Source organism: Oryctolagus cuniculus, chromosome 1, assembly GCF_051225735.1.
Source record: "Oryctolagus cuniculus isolate XC-2025 breed Fujian yellow rabbit chromosome 1, ASM5122573v1, whole genome shotgun sequence".
In the NCBI taxonomy this organism is placed as follows: domain Eukaryota; kingdom Metazoa; phylum Chordata; class Mammalia; order Lagomorpha; family Leporidae; genus Oryctolagus; species Oryctolagus cuniculus.
In genome coordinates, this window is record NC_142867.1 from 19,284,059 (window position 1) to 19,311,027 (window position 26,969).

The 26,969-nt window shown below is 43.5% G+C and overlaps 1 protein-coding gene across 13 annotated transcripts in view; it reads left to right on the forward strand.

The window, feature by feature from the left end:
• The window catches only part of AMBRA1 (autophagy and beclin 1 regulator 1), a 234,689-nt gene that overhangs the window by 19,323 nt on the left and 188,397 nt on the right, over window positions 1–26,969 (forward strand). For 12 of the 13 annotated variants that reach the window (XM_051826317.3, XM_051826319.3, XM_089327189.1 and 9 more), the window contains exons 2-6: window positions 21,349–21,602; window positions 21,947–22,005; window positions 22,533–22,716; window positions 23,362–23,534; window positions 26,500–26,566. In XM_051826317.3, the coding sequence (XP_051682277.2) occupies window positions 21,468–21,602; window positions 21,947–22,005; window positions 22,533–22,716; window positions 23,362–23,534; window positions 26,500–26,566 (618 nt within the window). In that variant the 5' untranslated portion in view covers window positions 21,349–21,467. Of the gene's footprint in view, window positions 1–12,386; window positions 12,481–21,348; window positions 21,603–21,946; window positions 22,006–22,532; window positions 22,717–23,361; window positions 23,535–26,499; window positions 26,567–26,969 lie in introns of all 13 variants that reach the window. The other variant, XM_089327215.1, reaches the window with a different exon arrangement.

A 26,969-nucleotide genomic window follows, 5' to 3' on the forward strand; every position in this document is an offset into this window, starting at 1 on the left:
GAAAAGAGACCTCAAACACAAGGAGACTTAGCACAAGAGGGAAAAAAATAAAGAAGGCAACTTGCACTCAGGGACTGGAGAAAATAAAAAAAAGTTGGAATCCCTCAGTGTTTTAGATCATCTCCTTTATCCTCTCTCTTCATCAGCTTGCATAAGGTTTTGAAAGTTTATTTATCCATTTTTTAAATCAGTATTTCATTCCTTTTAATGACCAAATAATATTCCAATGTGAGCATATACCATAAGTTGTTTATTTTTCAACTGTTAATATGTTGGCTGTTTCTTCCTTTTGGCTACCGTGAATAGTGCTGTGAACATGAGTGTACAGTGGACTTGTTTTCAGTTATTTTGGTGTATACCTGGGAGTGGCGTTGTGGAATCCTATGATGGTGTCTTATTTTTATGGTTCTTCCTAAATCATTGAGATCAAAGCCAAGACTTGCAGCTTTCAAAGAGTGTGTAGTTTGAAAACCACTAACTGAGTTTAGGTTGGTACTCAGAATCTCTTTCCTGTATGTTTTAACTTTTAAAAAATGTTTATTTTTATTTATTTGAAAGGGAGGGAGGATAGAAGGAGAAAGAAATGGTTCATTACTCTCCAAATGGCTGCATGGCTGGGGCTGGGTCAGGCTGTAGCCAGGAGCCCAGTACTTGGTCTGGGTCTCCCATGTGGGTGGCAGAAGCCCAAGCATCTGGACTATCTTCTTTTTTTTTTTTATTTTTTTATTTTATTTTTTTTTTATTTATTTTTTTTTTTATTTTTATTTTTTTTTTGACAGGCAGAGTGGACAGTGAGAGAGAGAGACAGAGAGAAAGGTCTTCCTTTTGCCGTTGGTTCACCCTCCAATGGCTGCCGCGGCCGGCGCGCTGCGGCCGGCGCACCGCGCTGATCCGATGGCAGGAGCCAGGAGCCAGGAGCCAGGTGCTTTTCCTGGTCTCCCATGGGGTGCAGGGCCCAAGCACCTGGGCCATCCTCCACTGCACTCCCTGGCCACAGCAGAGGGCTGGCCTGGAAGAGGGGCAACCGGGACAGAATCCGGCACCCCGACCGGGACTAGAACCCGGTGTGCCGGCGCCGCTAGGCGGAGGATTAGCCTAGTGAGCCGCGGCGCCGGCCTGGACTATCTTCTAATGCTTTCCCAGGCACATTAGCAGGGAAGTAGATCACAAGCAGAAGAGACTGGACTTGCAGACTCAATCGGAAGTTTAACCTGCTGCACCACAGTGCCCACCCTTGTATGTTTGGCTTTTTGAGGAACTAATCTGTTCTTGTTTTATTGTTTGCATTTTACTGATGGGGTAATTGAAGCACAGCATCTGTACGGTTTTAACTCCCTGTCATCTTCAGGGTAAGTCAGCGATGGGATTAGGAATTTAAGACTGTTAATCATGTTCTTTGTCTAAGATGACCCATATCAAGCCATGTTGCATTTACATGAAGCTGTTAGAAATGGCTTCCTACATAATCGCTTGAACAGATATTTAGGTGGTGTTAAGCAGATGTTCTCTCTCCAGAGAGGAGAAGGCAAGAGGGAATGTAGTGTAATTGCAGCAGGAGGGATATAGATTGCATATTAGAAAGAACTTCCTGACTACAGAATGCTGGAATGTTACCAAGGGTGATTGTGAAATATCTTTCCCAAAGCCTTAGTAACTATCTTTCTGGGATAATTTAGGTGTGCGCTTGTTTAGAAATGAGGGAGATGATGACGAGGATTCACTGAGGCAACCAGTAACCACAGGACATTATTGTTTAATGGTTAATGAAGATAGTGTATTTCGCATTTTAATGAGTATGGTTTTATTTTTCTCATGAAGAAATAATCGATTAGGAGTAGGTGACTTACTCAGGGTTTCTTGGTAAAATATAAATTAGTATTATAAATCTTCTTGGCTCCCATGCCCATTTTGAATACTCATCACTATGCTCCTTATCTTAAATCAGTCTTTTCTTGGTTGTGTGATGTATTGTTATGATTCTTCTTAAACCTTCAAGCTCAAAGCCAACATCTTCAGCTTCCATAGTGTGTGATTTGAGAGTTGTTGGCTGGGCTTAGATTGGGGCTGAGGGTCACTTTCCTGTAAAAATTGCAGTGGTCTCTGGTTATTCATGTAGAAATGGGAACACATTATCAGTAATAGACCAAGGTAATGGATTCTTAATGACTAGTTTTGTCAAGAGCCAGTTTAATTGCTTAGATGAAAGTGTACATGACATGGATGTATTTTTTGTTTGTTGGGCCTGGAGAAATTGATGCCTCAAAGATGACATCAGATTCTGTTAGAGAACATCAACATAAAAAGGCTTATTGAATTCAGAATTAAGTTGCCAGAAAGTGATCATTTCAGGAAATTCCAAGTTAAGGTACTGAGAGCAACATTGTTCATCCACTTACTGCTTAGGGTCTACATTAAGATACCTAATAAGGGGTCTCCTGTTATCAAATAGTGGTTTGGGCTCCATCGGTCATTAACTCACTGGATACCTAAGCTGGAAGGATGCTGTGCTCTGAATGTTTATGTCTGGTTAGAATCCGTATGTTGAAATCCTCACCCACTAGGAGATAGTGTTAGGAGGTAAGGCCTTTGTGGGCAGTTAGGTCATGGGGATGTTGCCCTTGTGAATGGGATTAATTAATTCACTTATAAAAGAGGCTGAGAGAGACCCTTCATTCCTGCTGTGTGAGAACATAGCAAGAATACACAATCTATGAACCAGTACTCTTAGCAGACACCAATTCTGCTAGCTCCTTGATCTTGGAGTTCCCAACCCTGAAACCTATGAGAAGTGAATTTCTCCTGTTTATAAGTTATACAGGTTTTTTTTTTTTTTTTTTAAAGATTTATTTATTTATTTGACAGACACAGTTACAGAGAGGCAGAGGCAGAGACAGAGAAAGAGAGGGCAGAGATATCTTCTATCTGCTCATTCATTCTCCAAATGGCTGCAACAGCTGGAGTAGGGCCGATCTGAAGCCAGGAGCCTGGAGCTTCTTCTGGGTCTTCCACAAGGGTGCAAGGGCCCAAGGACTTGAACCATCTTCCAATGCTTTCCGAGGCACATTGGCAGGGAGCTGGATTGGAAGTGGAGCGGCTAGGACTCAAACCAGCACCCTTATGGGATGCTGGCACTGCAGGCGGTGGCTTTACCCGCTATGCCATAGGGCCAGCTCCATAAGTTACATAGTTTATGGTATTTTTTGTTTTTTGCATATTTAGTGAACCAAGGGAATTGTTATCAATGGTGTTTATTTGAAAGGTAGAGTTACAGAGAGAGGGAGAGACACAGAGAGAGCTTCCATCTGTTGGTTAACTCCCCAAATGGCCCTAATGGGCAGGACTGGGCTTGCCAAAGCCAGGAGCCAGGAACTCCATCTGAGTCTTCCATGTGACCTAAGTACTTGGACCATCTTCCATTCTTTTCCCAGGCAGATTAGTAAGGATCTGGATCAGAAGTGGAGCAGCCAGAACTTGAACCACTGCATACATGGGGTGCTGGCATTGCAGGTGCTAGCTTAACCAGCTGCGTCACAATGCTGTTACCCACCGGTACCTTTAATGAAGCATTTATTTGATTTGATTTGGTTTATATTAGTTGAACTATGGGAACATTTACTTGTTCATTTCTCTTCTGCTGAGATTATTTATTTATTTAACAGGCAGAGTTACAGAGAGGCAGAGGCAGAGGCAGAGAGAGAGAGAGAGAGAGAGAGATCTTTCATCTGCTGGTTCACTCCCCAAATGGCCACAACAGCCAGAGCTGAGGCGATCTGAAGCCAGGAGCTTCTTCCTGGTCTCCATGAGGGTACAGGAGCCAAGGACTTGGGTCATCTTCCACTGCTTTCCCAGGCCAAAGGCAGAGAGCTGGGTCAGAAGTGGAGCAGCCGGGATACAAACTGGCACTCATGGGATGCTGGCATTGCAGGCAGCTGCTTTATCCGCTATGCCACAGCACCAGCCCCTGAACTTTCTTGAATTGGCAATAACTATTAGCACCATAGATTAACAAAGAGGGGAACTAACTTTGAAATGTTTACCATGTATAGAGAATTTTATATTCTTATTTTTTTTATTTTTTATTTTTTTAGATTTATTTACTTAAGACAGAGTTACAGAGAGAGAGAAAGAGAGAGCTATCTTCCATCTGCTAGTTCACTCTCCAAACAGCTGCAATGGCTGGGCTGGGCCAGACTGAAGCCAGGAGCCAGGGGCTTCCTCCGGGTCTCCCATGTGGGTGCAGGGGCCCGCTGCTTTCACAGGTGCAGTAGCAGGGGGCTAGATTGGAAGTGGAGCAGTGCAGAATTGAACCGGTGCCCATATGGGACACTAGTGTTGCAGATGGTGACCCAACCATCTGCCAACAGCGCCGGCCCTTATATTTATTTTGTTATGTGATATTTGTAACAAACCTAAAAAGTAGATGGTGGTATCTCTGTTGTAAAGGACAAGAAAAAAATGAAACTCTGTTTCTTGTTCAAGGTTATACTACAGCTGGGGGAGGTAGAGCTAAAATGGAAGAGGCAAAGTCTTTTTTTTTTTCTCCCTGTTTTATTTAAAAGGCAGAAAAATGGACAGAGACACACAGAGAAATTCCAACTGCTTATTCATTGCCAAAATATCTGCAATAGCCAGGATTGGGCCAGGCTGAAGCCAGGAGCTGGGAACGCAATCTACCATCATGTGCTGCCTCCAACTTAACCACTGTGCCAAACTCCCAAGTCTTTATCTTAATCCAGTGTTTTTCATACTATTCCTAGGAAGTACCCAAGAGGTAGCCATGGGAATAAGGAAGAACTTTGGTTCTCCCACTTGTTTAAACCAGAGTATCACGACTTTACCTGTTTTAATTGTTATTTATTTTCATTTTATTTGAACAGCACACGTGAACACACGCACACACACACACACACACACACACACGGAGGGAGAGGATGAGGGAGGGAGGGAGGAAGCAAGAGAGGGAAAAAAAGAGAATGAATGAATAAATGAGAAGTAGAAAGAGGTCGTCCACCCACTGGTTCATTCCCCAAATGTCTACAACCCAGGGCTAGGCCAAGCCAAAGACAGGAGCCAAGAACTAAGTCCTTGAGTCATCATTTGCTGCTTTCCTAGGGTGTGCATCAGCAGAAAGCTGGACTGGAAGCAGAGTACAGAGCAGGCGGACTTGAATCAAGCACTCTGATATGGGATGCTGACTACCTGAACTGCTGTGCCAAATCTCTGCCCGTCCTGTTTTATCTTTTTGTGTTTTCACCTAGGATTTCATTTGGAAAAAGTTTTCTTCTTTTTTTAAGAAAAAAAAAATGAAAACCTGAAAGATCACTGCTCTGAGGAATGATAAAAGAGAATTAAACCAACCTCAAAATGGAAAAATATGGCTAAATTACATAATTGGAAGTCAGAAAATTATGTCGAAATTTGAAGTGACCTGATGTCACAGCCACATGTGGAGTGTAATTCTGTTCTTAAAGAGCTTGACGTACTGAGAAAAGAGTGCAGATGTGAGTCTGATTCTGGCTCAGTCCTTGAGTAGTTGAGGGAATCAGGTTTACTACTACTTCTTCTTCCTCCTCTTCCTCTTCTTCTTCCTCTTCTTTTTTTTTTTTTTTTTGACAGGCAGAGTGGACAGTGAGAGAGAGACAGAGAGAAAGGTCTTCCTTTGCCGTTGGTTCACCCTCCAATGGCCGCCACGGTCAGCGCACAGCGCTGATCCGATGGCAGGAGCCAGGTACTTATCCTGGTCTCCCATGGGGTGCAGGGCCCAAGCACTTGGGCCATTCTCCACTGCACTCCCTGGCCACAGCAGAGAGCTGGCCTGGAAGAGGGGCAACTGGGACAGAATCCGTGGCCCGGACCAGGACTAGAACCCGGTGTGCCGGTGCCGCAAGGCGGAGGATTAGCCTAGTGAGCCGCGGCGCCGGCCAGGTTTACTTCTTTAAACCTAGTAGCCACAAATGTACAATGGGGCTAACATTTGTGCCACAACACTGGCCCTGTCTTTCAAAAGTGGTTGCAAGAATTGTAAATAATATGGAAATTCTGGCTCAGAATAAGTACTTAGCATGTTGAGATGTTGATGATGTTGATGAAGTTTTTAGAATATCCTGACATTTCCCACTCAGATGCCAAAGAGCATTTGCTGTATCAAAGATAGGGGGTCCTTTCTCTACTGCATGGATCTCTTGGTGGGTGCTTACCATCCTTCCTCTCCTCCCTCCCCTCCCCTCCCTTCCTCTTCCCTCCCCTCCCCTCTCCTCTCCTCCCCCCCTCCTCTCCTCCCCTCCCCTTCTCCCCTCCCCTCCCCCCCCCCTCCCAGCAAAGGCCGGAGCTGTGCTGATCCAAAGCCAGGCACTTCTTCTGGGTCCCCAATGCAGGTGCAGGGGCCCAAGGACTTGGGCCATCTTCCACTGCTATCCCAGGCCATAGCAGAAAGCTGGATTGGAAGTGGAGCAGCCGGGACTAGAACCGGTGCCCATATGGGATGCCGTCACTTCAGGCCAGGGGTTTAACCCGCTGCACCACAATGCCAGCTCCTACCCTATGTTCTTCATGCACATAGCTGACTTTGATTTCTGGTGTTTTGCTTTAGCATCAAAGAAATAATAATGCTATAGTTTTTATTGTCTCTATTCTCATGATTGTGTGTGTGTATATATATATATATACATATATTACAAATATTATTAAATTTCACAACTCACCAGGAGGCAAATAATGGTTATCTCTGATGAGGTTAATTGATTTATAGTTCAGTAGATTGGGGCATGGATGCCAAGGAATTTGCCTAAGGTTATGGTATGAGTCACTGTGTTCTGGCTCAGATTCATTCAGATTTATTCATTCTCTTTCATTCTTTAATTTTCTCTCGAATCAGCTCTTTATGTTTCTGACCTGCTGAGTATGAGGACATGAAAAGTTTTTTCTGTGTCTGTTGAAGTTTAATGCTTATTATATAGATGCAGTATGCTGGTTACAACATGCATTTGACAATAGATCTGATTTTGATCTCCACTTGGACAAATCATTTTTTTTAAGATTTATTTTATTTATTTGAAAGAGTTACAGAGAGAGGTAGAGACAGAGAGAGGTCTTCCATCCGCTGGTTCACTCCCCAGATGGCCGCAACGGCCAGAGCTGTGCCAATCTGAAGCCAGGAGCTTCTTCTGGGTCTCCCACATGGGTGCAGGGGCCCAAGGGCTTGGGCCATCTTCTACTGCTATCCCAGGCCATAGCAGAGAGCTGGATCGAAAGAGGAGCAGCCGGGACTAGAACTGGCGTCCATATGGGATGCCGATGCATCAGGCCAGGACTTTAACCCACTGCACCACAGCGCCAGCCCCATGGACAAATCATTTAATCTCTCTAAGCCCCTGTTGCCTTATTTATGAAAAGGGGACAATAACAGTACCTTTGTAGAATTGTTCTGACGAATAAATGAGTGTGGAAAAGTGGTTAGCACTGCCAGATGGGTAGCAAATGCTCAATGAATATTATATGAAAATACTGCTTTAAATATAGGTAGGCACTTAAAAGTTATTTTGATGCAAAAATGATTTGAAGAGGTGGGTGTTTGCAGTGGTTAAGATACTGTTTGGGGAAGGGTGTTGAGTTGAAGCTACCAGTATCCCATATTGGAGTGCTGGTTGGAGTCCTGACTGCTTTGCTTCTGATCCAGTTCCTTGCTAATGCACCTGGAAAAGCAGGTGCAAATACTTAGGCCCCTTCCACCCTGTAGGAGACCCAGATAGAGTTCCAGGCTACTGGCTTTGACATGACCGACCCCTGGCCATTCTGGGCTTTTGGGGAATGAACCAGCAGGTGGAAGATGTCTCTTGTCCCTTCCCCATGATCTTTCTATCATTCTGCCTTTCAAACAAATAAACCTTATAAAGATGCTACTTGGGATGCCCACATCCTGGTTCAGAGTTCTAGCTCCTATTCCACTTCTGATCCAGCTGCTTGCTTGTGTGCACCCTGGGAGGCAGCAGATGATGATTCAAGAACTTGAGTCCCTGCCACCCATGTGGGAGATCCAATTTGTGGCTTGGCCCAGTCCTGGCTGTTGATGGTATTTGTGGAGTGAGTCAGTGGGTGGACAGTCTCTCCCTTTTTCAAAAAAAAAAACAAAACCCATACCAAAAGAACACTTTAAAAACAGTTGAAAAAAAATTGAAATCCATGTGTAGGTTTTTTTCATAATACATATTTTCCATTAAGTTTTTGAAGACCCTGCATGCCCCTCGTTATTCTTTTTTTTTTTTTTTAAGATTTATTTACTTATTTATTTGAGAGGCAGAGTTACAGAGAGAGAGAAGAAGAGATAGAGAGATTTTCACTCCCCAAATGGTCTCAATGGCTAGAGCAGGGCAGTTCTGAAACCAGGAACCAAGAGCTTCCTCCAGGTCCCCCATGTGGCTGCGGGGGCCCAAGCACTTGGGCCATCCTCCACTGCTTTCTTAGGCCATTAGCAGAGAGCTAGATCGGAAGTGGAACAGCCAGGACTCAAACCAGCACCCGTATGGGATGCCAACGCTGCAGGCAGAGGCCTAACCTACTTTGCCACAGCACCAGCCCCAAGATTACTCTTACTTTTGAGGTAAATATTTGCTCTGAATGCTGTTTCAAATTTAGTTTTATAGAAGTTATTTAAGAATAGAAGTGATGCTAGATTATGTTTTGTTGTTAATTTGTAGGAAAAAATTTAAGTTTCTTCTTATTCAGATTTTTCTATTTCATATTTATAGGAAAATAGGAAGCGATCTATTTCTTCCTTTAACCTTCCCCTGTCCTTCCCAATCATGGGACTCATCTCAATAAATGGCCGTACCATTCCCTTGGGACTTTGGGCAAAACCTAGGACTCTTTGCCTTTCTTTCACATGTCACATATAGTGCATCTGTAGTTCCTTTCACTGTTTCTTCTAAATGTAACTTGATTTTTGACTACCCATCATCTCCTATATTGCTATATTGCACTGGTCCAAATTCTTACCATCTTATCATTTTCTTGGCTAAAATCCTGGAATAGCCACCCATTACACGTAAAATTCAAATTTTACCATGGTTTTCAGGCACCCACCTTCCTGTCTGTTTTCTCCCTTGTTAGCTGTGCTCCCGCCATACTGACCTTATTTCTGGCCCTCAACACGGTGAGGTTTCTTGTCAGGGACCTTGGTACATTATTTTCTTGGCTATTTTCTCGGGGCTTAACTCCAATGTCATCTCAGATAGGCCTTCTCTGGCCACTGAGGTAAAACGTGTATGTGTTTTCTGTTACTTTCCATATTCCTTTCCTAGCATTTATCAGTACTTAATATTTAATTATATAAATATTCACTGTAAGCTTCTTGAGGGCAGGGATGTTTTCGTTCACCCAAGTGTCCTCAGTGCCAAAACTGAACATGCCGCATGCTCATTAAGTGCTTGTTGCCATCTATCATTGCTTTTGTGTCTTCCCCCTCTTTAAGTATCTTTTATTTGGAAACTTGGGGAAATGGAATCCCACTTCTAGGCCAAGCCCAGAATGACAAGGATCTTAAATCCAATGCCTTATTTTGACTGGCTGAGAAATGTGATTGGCAAGGCAGAGGGGTATCTGGACCTTTCAGCATAGCTCCGCATTTGGTAATTTGACTTCTTTTCCTGAAGCCTTGAGAGGAAATTTTTCCTTTCCCTATTCTAGTCAGCCAAGAACCTGACCTGGACTGACTCTTAAGATTGGAGGACACTAAACATACTCTTTGAGCCAAGGCCTGAGAGTCCGGCTCTGATACTATCTGAAGGAAAAGCCTGAATTCAAATCTTGTTTTGGTTAGTGACTCATCTTGGGAACCTAGATGAATTTAACCTCTTCCAGGTTTTGTTTTTCTTATGTGTCTGGTGAATAATCCCATCTGTCCTGGGTCTTGTGAGGATACTTGGATTAATGTTCACAAAGTCTTTTTGCAGTAATGTAGCATTAACTCCAGGGGTTTCCAAGAATTGGGGGCAATGTGAGGTACTCCAGAGAGGAGAGGTGGACTCTTTTTCCTAATGACTGTGCAGAAATAAAAAGGTGTGATTCTTGGTGACTTGAAACCATCTTTCTTTCAGCCTCCTAATATTGATGGTGGATGAAAAGTATGTTGTTGCTGAAGTCATTAGGCCTTTCAGACAGCTGGTTTCAGTTCCCATTTCTGGGATTAACTATTTCTGCTTCTGTGAAATTTCTTTCTTTCTTTCTTCTTTTTTTGAAGATTTATTTTATTTGGAAGTCAGTGTTAGATAGGAAGAAACAGAGAGGTCTTTCATCCATTGGTTCACTCCCCAAATGGCTGCAAGGGCCTGGGCTGGGCCAGGCCAAAGCTAGGAGCTGGGAGTTTCTTTCAGGTCTCTCACATGGGTTCTGGGGCCCAAGGACTTGGGCCATCCTCTGCTGCTTTTCCAGGCATGTTAGCAGGGAGCTGGATTGGAAGTAGAGCAGCCAGAACATGAACCAGTGCCCACATGGGAGGCCAGTGTCCAGTGTCACAGGCTGCAGCTTTCCTGTTACGCCACAATGCTGGCTCTGAAATTTCTTTTTTTTTTTTTTTTTTTTTTTTTTTTGACAGGCAGAATTAGACAGTGAGAGAGAGAGACAGAGAGAAAGGTCTTCCTTCCGTTGGTTCACTCCCTAAATGGCCAACACGGCTGGCGCGGTGCTGATCTGAAGCCAGGAGCCAGGCGCCTCCTCCTGATCTCCCATGTGGGTGCAGGGCCCAAGGACTTGGGCCATCCTCCACTGCACTCCCATGCCACAGCAGAGAGCTGGACTGGAAGAAGGAGCAGCCAGGACAGAGTCTGGCGTCTCATCCGGGACTAGAACCCAGGGTGCCAGCGCTGCAGGTGGAGGATTAGCCTAGTGAGCCATGGCGCTGGCCCTGAAATTTCTTTAATCAATAGCCACCATTTAAAAAAAATATGTATGTATATATATTTATATGTGTGTGTGTATATATACTTTTTTGAAAGGCATAGAGTGACAAAGGGATCTCCCATACTCTGATTCACTTCCCAAATGCTTGCAACATATGGGAGTCAGGAACCCAGCTACTTGAGCCATCCACCACTGTTGCTTCCCAGGATGTATGTTGGCAAGAAAGCTGGAATCAGCAGTGGATCCAGGACCCAAACCCAGGCACCCCAATATAGGATGCAGGTATCCCAAGTGCTGTTTTGCTATGCCAAACACCTACCCCCCAAAGCTACTCTTTTTTACTTTTGCCACCTGTGTGTATTTATTAGTAGCCTACCTGATCTTGATTCTTTTGGTAGCTCTGGAAAAAAATTTGAGCTTTAGTTTCTTCTTGGTTGAGTGGTTTCCTCCTTGTTCTTGAATTTTCAGAAGTTCTTGTGTTCTCAGTGCACAAGAATAATTTGCAGATGAAACTTCATTCCTTTTTCTTCGTCCTTCTGAGATAAGTGGGAGTAAGGAGCATCGTCAGTCTCAAATTTGGATCTTAGGGCTTTTTGTTTCCAGTTTTGACCACACTTTGTTTTGAACCCAAGCTTCACTGTGTTTCAGACACTGGGCAACATCATTGTGAGTTACTTTAGGAAGCTCTAGCTAGCAAAATTGGTAGCAGAATAGCTAGCTGGTGTCTTACCCTACCCACACCATTATTACAGTAACATCATTAGTATTGATTTACCTTTTTTAAAAGCACAGCTTTTATTATATTTTTAGTATGTTTTTATTATAATTTATTTGAAAGAGAGAGACATGTATCTTCTGTCCGCTGGTTTACTCCCCAAATGCCTGCAAAAGCCAAAGTGAGGAACTAGGAACTCTATTCAATTTCCAAGGTAGGTGGCAGAATCCCAAATACCTGAGGCAGTTGTTGTCTCCCAGGTTGGCACATTAGTAGGAAGCTGGATCAGAAGTGGAGGCAGGACTTGAATTCGGGTACTCTGATATGGGATCATATGGTACCTGCTGTGCCACAGTGTATCAGAACATTTTGAAAAGTTGTTAGCCCATTTGTGATATACCCTAAAGAGGTCTCCTTTATTCTGGGTTTATCTATGAAAAACAATATGAGTGATAGTGAATATGAGAACAAAAAAAGAGATTATATCGCTTGCTTATCTCTTGGTAAATTTAGGCTGGCAAACTTTGTACTATGTACTTGATTCCATATTGCCTAGTCTGACTTTCAAGATGTAAACCTACTGTATTTGGAGTGTTTGTGATTCTGAACCTACATACTATTGCATTGTGTACAGTTGAGATGCAGATCCTGTTTGTTTATTTCTGGGCTTTTGACTGTTTATAAACTGAGACTGTGGGGGCTGGTTTTATGGTATAGAGGGTTAAGCCACTGATTAACACACTGGTATCTCATATTGAATTGCTGGTTTGACTTACAGGTCCTCCATTTATGATCCAGCTTCTTGCTAATTCCCCTGGGAAGGCATCAGAAGATAGCCAGAATGCTTGGGCTCCTGCCATCTATGTGGAAGAGTAGGTTGGATTCCTGACTCTCGCCTTCAACCTGGCCTAGACCTGGCCATTGTTGCCATCTGGGGAGTGGACCAGCAGAAGGATGATCTCTCTCTCTCTCTCTCTTTCTCTCTCTTTCTTTTTAAGTAAACTTTTATTTAATGATTACAAATTTTGTAGGTATAGCTTTAGGTATATAGCAGTTCTTTCCCCAATACCCACCCCCCCCATCCCATCTCCTACTCCCTCTCCCATCCTATTCTTCATTAAGATTCATTTTTAATTATCTTTATATATAGAAGACCAACTCTATGCTAAGTAAAGATTTCAACAGTTTGCACCCACACAGACATACCAAGTATAAAGCACTATTTGAAGACAAGTTTTACCATTAATTCTCATAGTATAACTCCTTAAGGACAAAGGACCTACATGGGGAGTAAGTGCACAGTGACTCCTATTGTTGATTTAACAATTGACACTCTTATTTATGACGACAGTGATCACCCAAGGCTCTTGTCATGAGCTGCCAAAGTTATGGAAGCCTTTTGAATCCACAAACTCTATCAGTGTTTAGACAGGGCCATAATCAAAGTGGAAGTTCTCTCCTCCCTTCAGAGAAAGGTACCTCCTTCTTTGATGGCCCGTTCTTCCCACTGGGAATTTCACTCACAGAGATCCTTCATGTAGATCATTTTTTGCCACAGTGTCTTGGCTTTCCATGCCTGAAATGCTCTCACGGGCTTTTCAGCCAGATCCAAATGCCTTAAGGGCTGATTCTGAGGTCAGAGTGCTATTTGGAGCATTTGTCATTCTATGAGTCTGCTTTGTGGCCTGCTTACCATGTTGGATCATTCTCTTCTTTTTAATTCTATCTATTGGTCTTATTTATGTGATCCGTTTGACACTAAATCCTATCTATATGATCAGTTACACACTTAATATGATCACTTTAACATGTAAGATAGCATTAGTACCACCCAGCTTAATGCGATTTGGAGTCTCAAAGCAAGTATTTAGCTTTACCCTCAGGGTAAGTCCATGGGAATGTGTGCCGAACTGTACATCTCTTCCCTCTCTTACTCTTATTTTTTACTGGGATCTATTTTCAATTGGATTTAAACACCCATGAATAATTCTGTGTTAAGTAAAGAGTTCAACCAATGGTATTAAGTAGAAAAAGAAAATAGTAAAAAAAATAAAATAATAAAACTGTTCCTTGACAGTCAAGACTAGGGCTGTTCAAGTCATTGCTTCTCATAGTGTCAGTTTCACTTCTACAGGTTTCCTTTTAGGTGCTCTGTTAGTTGTCACAGATCAGGGAGAACATATGGTATTTGGGACTAGCTCATTTCACTCAGCATGATGTTTTCCAGATTCTTCCATTTTGTTGCAAATGACCAAATTTCCTTTTTAAACTGCTGTATAGTATTCCATAGGGTACATATCCCATAATTTCTTTTCCAGTCTTCTGTTGACAGGCATCTCTCTTTCTCCCTCTCCCACCCTTCCTCTCCCTCTCTCCTTCTTCCTCTCCCTCTTTCTCTTTCTCTGCCTTTCAAATAAGTAAACATAAACATATTCTTTTTTTTTTTTTTTAATTTATTTGACAGATAGAGTTAGATAGTGAGAGAGAGAGAGACAGAAAGAAAGGTCTTCCTTATGTTGGTTCACTCCCCAAATGGCCGCTACAGCCGGCACTGTGCTGATCTGAAGCCAGAAGCCAGGAATTTCTTCCTGGTCTCTCATGTGGGTGCAGGGACCCAAGCACTTGGGCCATCTTCCACTGCCCTCCCGGGCCACAGCAGAGAGCTGAACTGGAAGAGGAGCAACCGGGACTAGAACCCGGCACCCGTATTGGATGCTGGTGCCGCAGGCAGAGGATTAACCAAATGAGCCTCCGTGCCGGCTCCACATATTCATTTTTAAAAAGATTTATTTAGGGCCAGCACTGCAGTGGGAGCATACCATGTGGCCACCAGTTTGAGTCCCAACTGCTCTGCTTCCAGTCCAGCTCTCTGCTCTGGTCTGGACAAGCAGTGGAATATGGCTTAGATCGTTGGACCCTTGCAGTTGTGTGGGAGACCCAGAAGAAGCTCCAGGCTCCTGGCTTTGGATCAGCCCAGCTCTGGCCTTTGTGGCCATTTGGGGAGTGATCCAGCTGTTGGAGAGAGATCTTCCATCCACTGGTTCACTCCTCAAATGGTCACAGTACCACAAGTTGGGCCAGGCCAAAACCAGGACTCTGGAGCTTCCTCTGGGTCTCCCACATGAGTGCAGGGGCCCAAGGACTTGGGCCATCTTCCACTGCTTTCCCAGGCCACAGCAGAGAGCTGGATTGGAGGTGGAGCAGCTGGGGCTCGAAACGGCGCCCATATGGGATCTCGTCACTGCAGGGGGCAGCTTTACCCACTATGCCACAGCACTGGCCCTGTCAGTTTGTTTATGTTTTCAAAAAACCAGCTTTTCATTTTGTTAATCTTTTATATTTTTTTGTTTCAATTTTGTTTATTCTCTAATTTTAATTATTTCTTTTCTGCTAGTTTTGGGTTTAAAGGTTTGCTGTTGTTTTTCTAGGTCCTTGAGATGCATTGATAGCTCATTTACTTGGTGCCTTTTCAACTTCTTGATATAGGCACCAGCTGCTATAAACTTTCCTTTCTCTTTCTCTCTCTTTCTCTCTCTTAAAGATTTATTTATTTGAAAGGCATAATTACAGAGAGGCAGAGGCAGAGAGAGAGGTTTTCCATCCGCTGACTCACTCCCCAAATGGCCAATGGAGCTTGGCTGATCTGAAGCCAGGAGCCAAAAGCTTCCTCCAGGTCCCCCATGCGAGTGCAGGGGCCCAGGAACCTGGCCATTCTCCACTGCTCTCCCAAGGCCGTAGCAGAAAGCTGGATCACAATCGGAGCAGCGGGGACGTGAACTGGCACCCATATAGGATGCCAACACTGAGGTGGGGGCTTTACCTGCCACACCACAGCGCCAGCTCCTAAACTTTCCTCTTAACACTGCATTTGCTGCATCCCATAAGTTTTGATATGTTTTATTGTTGTCTTCATTCATTTCCAGAAATTTTTTTATTTCTCTTTTGATTTCTTCAATGATGTACTGTTCATTGAGGAGCATGTTGTTCAGTCTCCATGTGTTTACATATGTTCTAGAGATTCTTGAGTTGTTGATTTCCAGCTTCATTCCATTGTGGTCAGAGAAGATGCATGGTATGATTTCAATTTTTTTGAATTTGCTGAGACTTGCCTTATGGCCTAGCGTTTAGTCTGTCCTATAGAAAGTTCCGTGCGCTGATGAGAAGAATGTGTATTCTGCATCTGTAGGATGAAAAGTTCTGTAAATATCTGTTTAGTCCATTTGGTCTACAGTGTTGATTAACTGTTGTTTCTTTCCTGATTTTCTGTCTGGTTGATCTGTCCATTGCTGAAAATGGAGCACTGAAGTCCCCCATTACTATTGAATTGGAGTCTATGTCTCCATTTAGATCTATTAACATTTCTTTTAGTCAAGTGACCTGTAATTAGGTGCATATATGTTTACAATAGTCACTTCTTCCTGTTGAATTGATCCCTTAATCATTACATAGTGCCCTTCTTTGAAAGGCAGAGGGAGAGAGAGAGATTTCCTATCTGTGGTTCACATCTCTTGTTGGAGCCTTGGAACAACTATGTGAGGCAGATATGACGATTATTGTTTTATAGTGGAAGAAACTAAGTCTTAAAGAGGTAAGTGACTTGCCCAGAGTCACAGTAGCTAGAAGGTGGAGTGAAGTTCCTGGCAGAGATAATTAGAATTGCAAGAGGAACGTGTAAATTTAACTTTTTGTTCCCACTGAGTTGTGGCATAGTCTTCAGGTGATTTTGATGAGTAGCAGTTAAGTATAATTATGTCCTTGAATTAAGCAGAGAAAATCTGTAAAAGGAACTGTCTTATCTCTTCAGAGTGATCAGTCATGTAATTGAGTGTGGGGTGGGAGTGTGGAAATGGAGTAGAATCCTGGTGTAGTTGTCTCATGTGCATATCTCAGTCATGTTGTTTTGCTTCTTACCTAAGGCTTCAGTGATTAAGAATTGATTTTGGGGCATCACTAAGACTATCCTTGGCATGCTTTGTTCAGCCTGTTTTACTTTAAGGGACAGAATGGTAAACTTCTTTCTTCTGTTTTAAAAGGAGGAATGCAAAACATACTTGACTACCATACTTCTAGCTCTTTAGCGACAGGCCTGTGTGACTTTAGTTTGAGCTCCTTTTGTTCTGGATGGGGAACACAGTAAAATCTCTTTTCTGATGCCTGTTAAAACTTATCAGGAGAAGCTCCTTGTCCTTTTTCAGTAACAGCAAGTATTTTTCTTCAGAGGAGAGAGGCTGCAATTGGGTTAGTCTTCCTGGCTTCTTCCCATCAGTCACACTTTCTCCTATTTGAACTTTGATAGTTTAGGTTCCTGGAAATTGATAGACATGCTCTTTGATAATATTAGTTGTCTGGATACTGCTGTTTGTGATTGCTCTTTCCTCTTCCTTCTGATCCCTGAAGGAACTTCAGGTTGCATTGCAGTTTTTTGAGTCACACAATGTTTATGACCCATATTTTTTTCCTGTGTTACAGGAGGTCAGATTTTCTTTTTCTTTTCTTTTTTTTTTTTAAGAAATGGGACTGCTGCTTTTTCCACTGTACATTGTAAGATTATAAATGGTTCAAATAATGTAATTTTTTGAAAGCAGTTTCATGTTGTACTAATAGGGTAAAGGGCCCCAAAAATGATTCTTCTGAACTTCTCTATATTAGGTTAAAAAACTGCAGACTCAGTAGTGGGCTAAAAGGAACTAATGGGAACTGGATTTCTGGTTAGTAATTATTCGCTTATGTGGCAGTCTAACTGAAGGGCAATCCTGGGTTCACTTCTAGACTTCTGTCCCTAGTTGGTTGGTTGTCAGGGTCACCCAAAGACATTATTTCCTTCCCGTTAGTTCATCCTTTGCCTATTCAGGTTGGCTTGAGTTCTGTGTTGACATTTTTGCTGTGTACCTATTCATAGCATGCAGTAATGAGTGATGAGAGTTCTATCATGAAGTTAAAGTCTAGAAGTTCTTCCTCTGTTGCTCTTTGGGGAACTTTACACTGCTTGGGACCAGGAACTTGGGAGTTATCTTACTGTGGGATTTTCCTGAGTTTTAACATTTTAATTCTCCTGGGAGAAAAAATCTTCAGCATAGGCTGTTAATATTTTTCTTCTGTCTATATTTGGATACATCTGGTTGTGTACTTTTTTGAACTGCAACCTTTTGATAAATTTAAGAGCCAGTTATCGTTTGGCTTTTTACAACAAGCAGCTATTTTTAACACCTAAACTAATCTTAAGATAAATGTAATCAAGTTTTTAGACTTAAGATATTGTTTGTTAAGCATAAGAGATAGAAAGGCAAGCTAGATGGCGTGAGAAGGAAATGATCAGGTAAGTCCAGGACATCAGACATTCTACAAGTCAGCTCTTTCTTGTCTTTTAGAACAGCTAGTGTCATAAATGAGTAAACAAAGCAAAACTTGTAGGTCATTCCAGAATAAAAGAAAGAGGGATAACGTACAAATTTATTACTTGAGTCTTTTTTTTTTTTTTTTGATAGGCAGAGTGGACAGTGAGAGAGAGAGACAGAGAGAAAGGTCTTCCTTCTGTTGGTTCACCCTCCAATGGCTGGTGCGGCTGGCGCGCTGCGGCCGGCGCACCGTGCTGATCCGAAGGCAGGAGCCAGGTACTTCTCCTGGTCTCCCATGCGGGTGCAGGGCCCAGGGACTTGGGCCATCCTCCACTGCACTCCCTGGCCACAGCAGAGAGCTGGCCTGGAAGAGGGGCAACTGGGACAGAATTCGGTGCCCCGACCGGGACTAGAACCTGTTGTGCTGGTGCCGCAAGGCAGAGGATTAGCCTATTGAGCCGCGGCGCCAGCCTACTTGAGTCTTGATTGGATGCTGGATCTTTAAAAAAGCTTAGGGGATGGCATTGTGTTCCTGTGGGTAAAGCTGCTTGTGATACCGCAATCCCATATGAGCGCTGGTTGGTATCCCAATGCTCCACTTCCAATCCAGCTCCCTGCTAATGACCTGAGGAATGCAGCAGAAGGTGGCCCAAGTACTTGGGACCCTGCTACCCGCTTGGGAGACTCCTGGCTCCTTGCTTTGGCCTGGTCTACCCCTGGCCATAGCCACTATCAGGGGAGTGAACCAGGGGATGGAAGATCAATCTCTTTCTCTCTCCATCTATCTCTGTAACTCTGACTTTCAAATTAATATAGAACTCTTAAAAAAAATAAAGCTTAGTATAAATTAATTTTTGGGACAGTTGGAAATTTGAATGAAGAGTATTAGATGATAACTGGTATAATAAAGGTATTGTGGTTATGAAGCAGAAGATCCTTCTTCCTGTGATATGCATAATGAAGTTTGTAGGGTTGAGAGTGTCTTTCAGTGCTTGCTGAAATCATTCTAAAGAAATAAGAACTGGGGCCTGTGCTGTGGTCTGAGGGCTAAGCCTCCGCCTATGGTGCCTGCATCCCATATGGGTGCTGATTTGAGTTCCTGCTACTCCAGTTCTGATCCAGCTCTCTGCTATGGCCTGGGAAAGCAGTAGAAGATGGCCCAAGGACTTGGGCCCTTGCATCCCTGTGGGAGACCCAGAAGAAGCTCCTGACTCCTGGCTTCAGATCAGCTCAGCTCTGGCCATTGTAGCAATTTGGGGAGTGAACCAATGGATGGAAAACTTCTCTCTCTTTGCCTCTGCCTCTCTCTAACTCTGCCTTTCAAGTAAAGAAATAAATCTTTAAAAAAAAAAGAACCAACACAAATGTAGCCATATTATTAACAATTCTTGAATCTAAATGGTGAATATTTGTTTATAGTAGTATATTTTCTCTCTTTTTTTTTTTTATTTATTCATTTGAGAGGCAGAGTTATAGACAGTGAAAGCGGTAGACAGAGAGAAAGGTCTTCCTTCCGTTGGTTCACTCCCCATATGGCCGCAACGGCTGGAGCTGCGCCGGTCTGAAGCCAGGAGCCAGGAGTTTCTTCCTGGTCTCCCACGTGGGTGCAGGGGCCCAAGGACTTGGGCCATTTTCTACTACTTTCCCAGGCCACAGCTGAGATCTGGATTGGAAGAGGAGAAGTGGGGACTAGAACCAGCGCCCATATGGGATGTCGGCGCCACAAGCGGAGGATTAACCCACTGCGCCACGACGCCAGCCCCAATATAATAGTATATTTTCAATTTTTATATATTTGACATTTTTCATCACAGAATTGAAGAAGCAGTGCCATAATGAACATGAACATTGTACATATGTAAATAATTCTTTTTTCAGTAAAAGCTCTTTTTATTTATTTATTTGAGTGAGGAGGAGAGAGAGAGAGAGAGATCCTCCAACTACTGGTTCACTCCCCAAATGACCCAAACAGCCAGGGCTGGGCCAGGCTGAAGCCAGGAGCCAGGAGCTCCATCCTGGTTTCCCACAAGGATGGCAGGAACCCAAGTAGTTGGGCCATCTATTGCTGCCTTCCTAGGCATATTAGCAGAAAGCTGGATTGGCTTTGCAAGTGGTGGCTTTACCCTCTGTACCACAACATTGGCTCCTATAGATATCCTTTTGAAATGCCATTTAGGGCTGCATTTTTTGTATGAAGGAATTTTTTACTTGTTTGTATATATATTTTGCAGCTGTGTGGCTTTTTTAGCGTTTCTGTTTTATGATGAAATTTTCTACCCTTAAGATTTGTGTTTGATGAGGAAAGCCTGATTTTTTTCCCCTTCTGTGTCCTCTGCTGTGAAATTTTAGTGGAGCAGTTAAAACGACAGTGAGAAAAGTACTCCAAATAGTCAACTGTGCACTTGCTTTCAGTTAGGTGGTAGAATGGAAGCAGCTAAGAACAATACCTCAAAGTCGTAGCCTTTTGCTGTTGATTACCTGTCGTTTGGTTCAGAGGCTACTCAAGTGATAAGGAGGGGTGCCAGCGGCTATGGAAGCAGTGCAGCAGGGCAGGGGAGGCAAGTGTTGTATTGTCTTTATTTTTAAGGCAGGTTTATGCCCTTTTATTAGTAGCACAAGTTATTTCTGTCTAATAAGGGAATAATGATCTCTTTTTCTTTTTAAAAGATGTATTTACTGGGGCTGGCGCTGTGGCACAGCGGGTTAAAGCCCTGGCCTGAAGCACCGGCATCCCGTGTGGGCACCAGTTCTAGTACCAGCTGCTCCTCTTCCAATCCAGCTCTCTGCTGTGGTCTGGGATAGCAGTGGAGGATGGCCCAAGTCCTTGGACCCCTGCACCCCTGTGGGAGACCCGGAAGAAGCTCCTGGCTCCTGGCTTTGGATCGGCACAGCTCCAGCTGTTGCAGCCATCTAGGGAGTGAACCAGCAGATGGAAGACCTTTCTCTCTGTCTCTATCTCTCTTTGTAACTCTGTCTTTCAAATAAATAAAATAAATCTTTAAAAAAATGTATTTCTTACTTGAAAGGCAGAGAGAGAGAGAAGAAGAGAGGGCAGGACAGGGAAGGGAGGGAATAGAGGAGAAAGATCTTTCAGTCACTCGTTTATTCCATATACCTTTATCCATGTTTCTCATGTGGGTGACTAGAACCCAAATACTTGGCTGATCACCATAGCACCAGCCCCGCTCTGTTCTTTAGATATAAGAGTGAGCTATGGAGGCTATGAAAGGCTGAATTATTTTTTAAGAAAAAATTGTAATAGAAGGGCTTTTAAAATTTTTTTCCTGAAGACTGTCATTAAAAAGGAAAAGAATACTTTTCCCTTTGAGCTAGAATTGTATCTGTGATGAGAGACTTCTCTGGTTTCAGAGTAGACATTCTTTGACATTACTCTCCATTTCTTAGATTTCCATGAGGACAACTTGTAAGGACCTGAATGGCCTCATTTTAGTTGCTTCAGCTTGTGGAGCTGTTACTTGCTCCTTCGTTTCCTGTGCCTGGGGTGACAGTGGCTACCAAGCGCCATGAAGGTTGTCCCAGAGAAGAATGCTGTCCGGATACTCTGGGGACGAGAACGGGGCACTCGAGCCATGGGAGCTCAGCGACTTCTGCAGGAGCTAGTTGAAGATAAAACCCGGTGGATGAAGTGGGAAGGCAAGGTAAAAACAGTAGATATTTTTGACATAGGATTTCTGGGGGGTAATGGTAGAATAAGGGTTAATGGTAGAGAGTTGGGATGTATAGAGAATTAATATATCTGATTTGGGAATTGTTCATAAATTTGGAAGAGTTTATGGGCTAGAAATAATCTTTCCTTTAGAGACAGACATTTTTCCTAAAAGAAATTTAGGTTAATTTTCTCAATTTGTAGCTTGATCATTGTCTCCAGTTTTTAAGTCTTTTCTATGATTACTAATCTAGAGTGATTCATGGGCCTTTGCGATATGGTAATCCATAGTTTATAAGTAATGTTTCCTAACTAGTTTTTCTCTCTTTCCCCCAGAGAGTAGAGCTGCCTGATAGTCCACGTTCTACGTTCTTACTGGCCTTCAGCCCAGACAGGTAACTAGTAGTTAACTGTAATGTAACTTTAAGATTTGTGAATGCACTTTTTTTCTTTATGTTTGGCCTAGCTTGTTCCTCCAAGTCAATCCCTAAAGGCTCTCTGAAGCACTGTTTGAGTAGTTGGAAAGCCAGCATATTGGAAAGGGAGAGAAAGTAGAGGCGCAGAGCTAACCAGAATTGTAATGGGACTAAGCAAAGGAAACCATGAACCTCAAGGATCAAAACTTGGAGAATTTCTTAGTGAAAATAGTCCCTTGCCTTTGTGATAATGATATGATAGTTTTCTCAGCTGGAAAAAATATTCTCTGAAGCTGGTATGTACCATTTGGGGGCAGCAGGGAAAAGCTAAAAGCTCTTAAAGATCAGAACACTTCTGTTATTTGTAGATATGCTGCCTATGTACAAGGATTAGTATCTTTCATGCTGGGATGGGGAATAATACCAATTTTCTATAATGTCCAAAACTGATAAGATTGTAACTTTCCACATACTTCTCAATTCACTTCTCCTCTTTAATTCTGTAGGACTCTCTTGGCCTCCACTCATGTGAACCATAATATCTACATTACGGAGGTGAAGACCGGCAAATGTGTCCACTCTCTGATCGGGCACCGCCGCACGCCATGGTGTGTCACGTTTCATCCCACCATCTCAGGCCTTATTGCTTCTGGCTGCCTCGATGGGGAGGTTAGGATTTGGGATTTACATGTAAGTGTTTCCTTTGGCTACTATTTTCTGTGATCTTCTAAATGCATAAGATTGTTTGCTGTCGGGTCCTTTATTCTGAGAAAGAGACAGCCAGGTTCTTTGGACATCTGAGTGTGGCAGTCATTGCTTAGTTAATTGATAGAAAGTCTAGCTCACGTTCCTCTGTTCTAAGGTGAATACCCATTGTTCCAGAGTACAAGAGGCGCTACGATGTGTTTAGGATGGATGGATTTCTGTTGTTTCAGAGCAAAGATTGTATTGTACTCTGATCGGGAGCATCAAAGCAAGATGTTTTGTGCCCTGGTAACTGGCTAGCGGGTCACTTGAGCCATCACTGCTGCCTCCCAAAGTCTGTTCTGTCCCAAGTTGTGCACCAAGCATGAGTATTTGCAGACCTGCAAAAACAATAACCTTGTTTATGCTCAGTGCTGTGGATTACAGATGACTTGAAGAACTGGCCTTACAGTTACATTTATCTGATAAATTAGTAACCCTGCCATTTCACTGATCTGCATTGCTTTACAGGGGATGTATTTAAAATAGACACCACAAGTAGTTTTCATTAACTGCACCTCTCTTGAGATTGACGTTCCCCTCTGCTGGCAACTTAAAACCTGAGAATATTTGGTGTTGGTTCTTTCACAGGGTGGCAGTGAAAGCTGGTTCACAGACAGCAACAATGCCATTGCCTCCCTGGCCTTCCACCCCACGGCTCAGCTCCTGCTGATTGCCACTGCCAATGAAATCCACTTCTGGGACTGGAGTCGACGGGAGCCATTTGCAGTGGTGAAGACAGCTAGTGAGATGGAACGGGTCCGGTGAGTGCTCTGCACAGAACTCACATGACAGAACATTTCTACGTGCTGCCACCTGCTTGTCTCTGTTTCAGGGGGGTTGCTATCCCTCTGGTTCCTCCTGCTTTCTGGTCATCTGTCTAATTGTCTTGGAAGCAGTTTATGTTCATTTCAGCTGTCCCTGTTGGCCCCAACTTAGGTCTCTGTAGACCACGTTCACTAGAAGGAATATAACCAATTTTATTTATTTATTTATTTGAGAGAGAGACAGAGAAAAGAGACACACAGAGACTCAGCTCCCATTTGCTGGTTCACTCCCCGCAGAGCTTACAGAGGCTGGGGCTGAAGCTGGGAGCCAGGAACTCAGTCCAGGGCTCTCGTGTGGATGGCAGGAACTCAGTCATTTGAGTTATCACTGCTGCGTCCCAGAGTCTGCATTAGCAGGAAGCTGGAATCAGGAGACAGAGCTGGGAACTGAACCCAGATACTCTGATTTTGGATGTGGACTTTTTTTTTTTTTTTTTTAAGATTTATTTATTTATTTGAAAGGCAGAGGAGAGAGAGAGAGAGAGAGAGAGAGAGAGAGAGAGAGAGAGAGGTCTTCTATCTATTCCCAAATAGCTGCAGCAGCTGGATCTGGAGGATCTCCCACAGGGACCGAAGTACTTGGACCATCTTATTTTTTTTAAAAGAGTTATTTTTATTACAGAGATAGGTAGAGTTAGAGAAAAAAATCTTCCATACGCTGGTTTATTCCCAAATGACAACAATGGCCAGAGCTGAGCTGATCTGAAACCAGGAGCCAGGAGCTTCTTCCGGGTCTCCCATACTGGTACAGGAGCCCAAGGAGTTGGGTCATCTTCTGCTTTCCCAGGACATAGCAGAGAGCTGAATTGGAAGAGGAGCAGCCGGGATTCAAACTGGCGCCCATATGGAATGCCGGCACTGCAGGCTGGGGCTTTAACCTGCTGCGCCACAGCGCCAGTCCTTTTCTTCCTTTTTAAGATTTATTTTATTTGAAAAACAGAGTTACAGAGAGAGGGAGAGACAGGGTGATGTTCCATCTGCTGGTTCACTACTCAAATGGCCACAACAGCCAGGACTGGGTCAGGCCAAATCCAGGAGCCTGGAACTTCATCCAGGTCTCCCAAGTGGGCATCAGGGGCCTAAATACTTGGGCCATCATTCATTGCCTACCCAGGTTCATTAACAGGGAGCTAGATCAGAAGTGGAGCAGCCGGGACTCAAGCCAACACCTATCCGGAATGCCAGCAGCACAGGTGATAGCTTAACCTGTTGTGCCACCACTTCAGCCCATCTTAAGTGCTAGACTAAATATCCACTTCCATTATAATGTGTTTTTAAATTTTAAAGAGGTTGTTACTTTACTTAAGTGGCAAAGAGAGAAATCTGTCGTTGGCTGATTCATTCCCCAAATGGTTGGAATAGCCAGTGCTGGACCAGACCAAAGCCAGGAGCCAGAAACTCAATCTGATTCTCTCATGTGGGTGGCTGGAACCCAACTACTTGAGACATTAGTTGTTGCCTCTTAAGGTGTGCATTAACAGGAAGTTGGAATTGAGAGTGGGGCCAGGACTTGAACCTAGGCATGTCCACATTGGATGCAGGCATCCCAGGTGGTATCTTAACCAGTAGGCCAGATCCTTTCCCCATTATAATCTTTTTTAGGTTCAAAGCTGGCTGCATTTGGGATCTTTCTTTGAGGAAACCTGAAAGTGGTTTGGGTAGTATTTTAGAAAGCTTTGTGGATAATAACTCATCTTTGGTTGTCTGTGTTTATCCAGCTGGAAGAAGGAGTTGTAAGCATGTGTCTGGCAGCTCTGCTAATGAATATTTATTTAACCCTCAAGATCAAAACACATATTGCCTGAATTAAAGTTGATGCTTTGTCTTCCTTTGGCCGTGTTGGTATTGCAGTTGGTTATAAGTTAATTTTCTACGTTCAGCTTTGTTACTGTATGCTGAGACTGTTCACTGTCACCAGTATGACTGCTTTTTGAGGGAAGAACAACCTGTGGCAGCACACGGGAACATTTCATGCTTTACCGTTTGCTCTTAGGTATGAGGAGCAAATTTATTTATTTGAAAGGTAGAGTTGCAGAGTGAAAGAGAGACTTTTCCACCTGCTGGTTCACTCCCCAAATGACTGCAATAGCTGGAGCTGGGCGATGCAGAAGTCAGGAACCTGGAACTCCACCGTGTCTCTCACATGGGTGGCAGGAACACAAATACTTGGGCCATCCTTGCAGAATGGGAGGCCATGCTTTCCCAGGGGCCCAAGTAGCAAGGACCTGGATCAGACGCAGAGCAGCTGGGACTCAGACCGGCACTCAGGAAATGCCAGTATTGCAGGCAGCAACTGAACCCATTGTACTACAGTGCTGGCCCCCAGGGGGTTTTCAGAAGTGAAATAATTTTACTCTGGTCTTCTTATTGAGCCTTATTATTATTTTTTAAAAAGATGTATTTGAAAGGCAGAGTTACAGAGAGACAGAGGCAGAGAGAGAGAGAGAGAGAGAGAGAGAGAGAGAGAGAGAGAAAGTCTTCCATCCACTGGTTCACTCCCAAAAATGCCACAACGGCTGGAGCTGGCCTGCAATCCAAAGCCAGGAGCCAGGAGCTTCTTCAGGTCCCCGACCTGGGTGCAGGGGCGCAAGGACTTGAGCCATCTTCTATTGCTTTCCCAGGCCATTAGCAGAGGACTGGATTGGAAGTGGAGCAGCCAGGACTTGAACTGGTGCCCATATGGGATGCCGGCACTGCAGGCAGCAGCTTTACCCACTACACCACAGCTCCGGCTTCAAGCCCTATTATTTTAATCTCTTGAAAATTTTAAGTCTTACATGAAGTGGATACCCAAGTAATCTCATAATTCCTGGTAATGGTTGCTATAAATTCCAACACAGATTTCCTCTTCTCAGTTGACATAATCTCTCTATGTGTGTCTCTGTCTCTTCTGTGATTTCAGTCTGGTGAGATTTGATCCACTTGGACACTACTTACTTACAGCAATTGTTAACCCCTCTAATCAGCAGGTAAGTTATGCTAGCAGTCCCAGCTTTTTTTCTAACCTTGTGTTCTAATTCTGATTATATTGGATTTTAATTCTCAGTGCCCAAGTCTTTCTTTCCAGTCGAGATTTAAATTAGCTTCAGGCTGTATATTTAAAGTTACAGCTATAATCCTAACATGAGAGACAGTTGTGAAACCTGGAAGTGATCACCTAGAAGTAACCATTGCAGTCACCAGGCACTGTTGGATGGCTTGTCATTCATATGCCTTGGACTGGTTGGTGTTTGGCTTCACTCACTACCTCCATATCATGGAGATGCCTTTCATAAGAGAATTGGCTTGCCAGCTGTACTCATTCAGATAAGTTGCTCATTGGAAGTGACTAGTTTAATACCCTATGATGATTCGGAATCTGAAGCCAGTTAG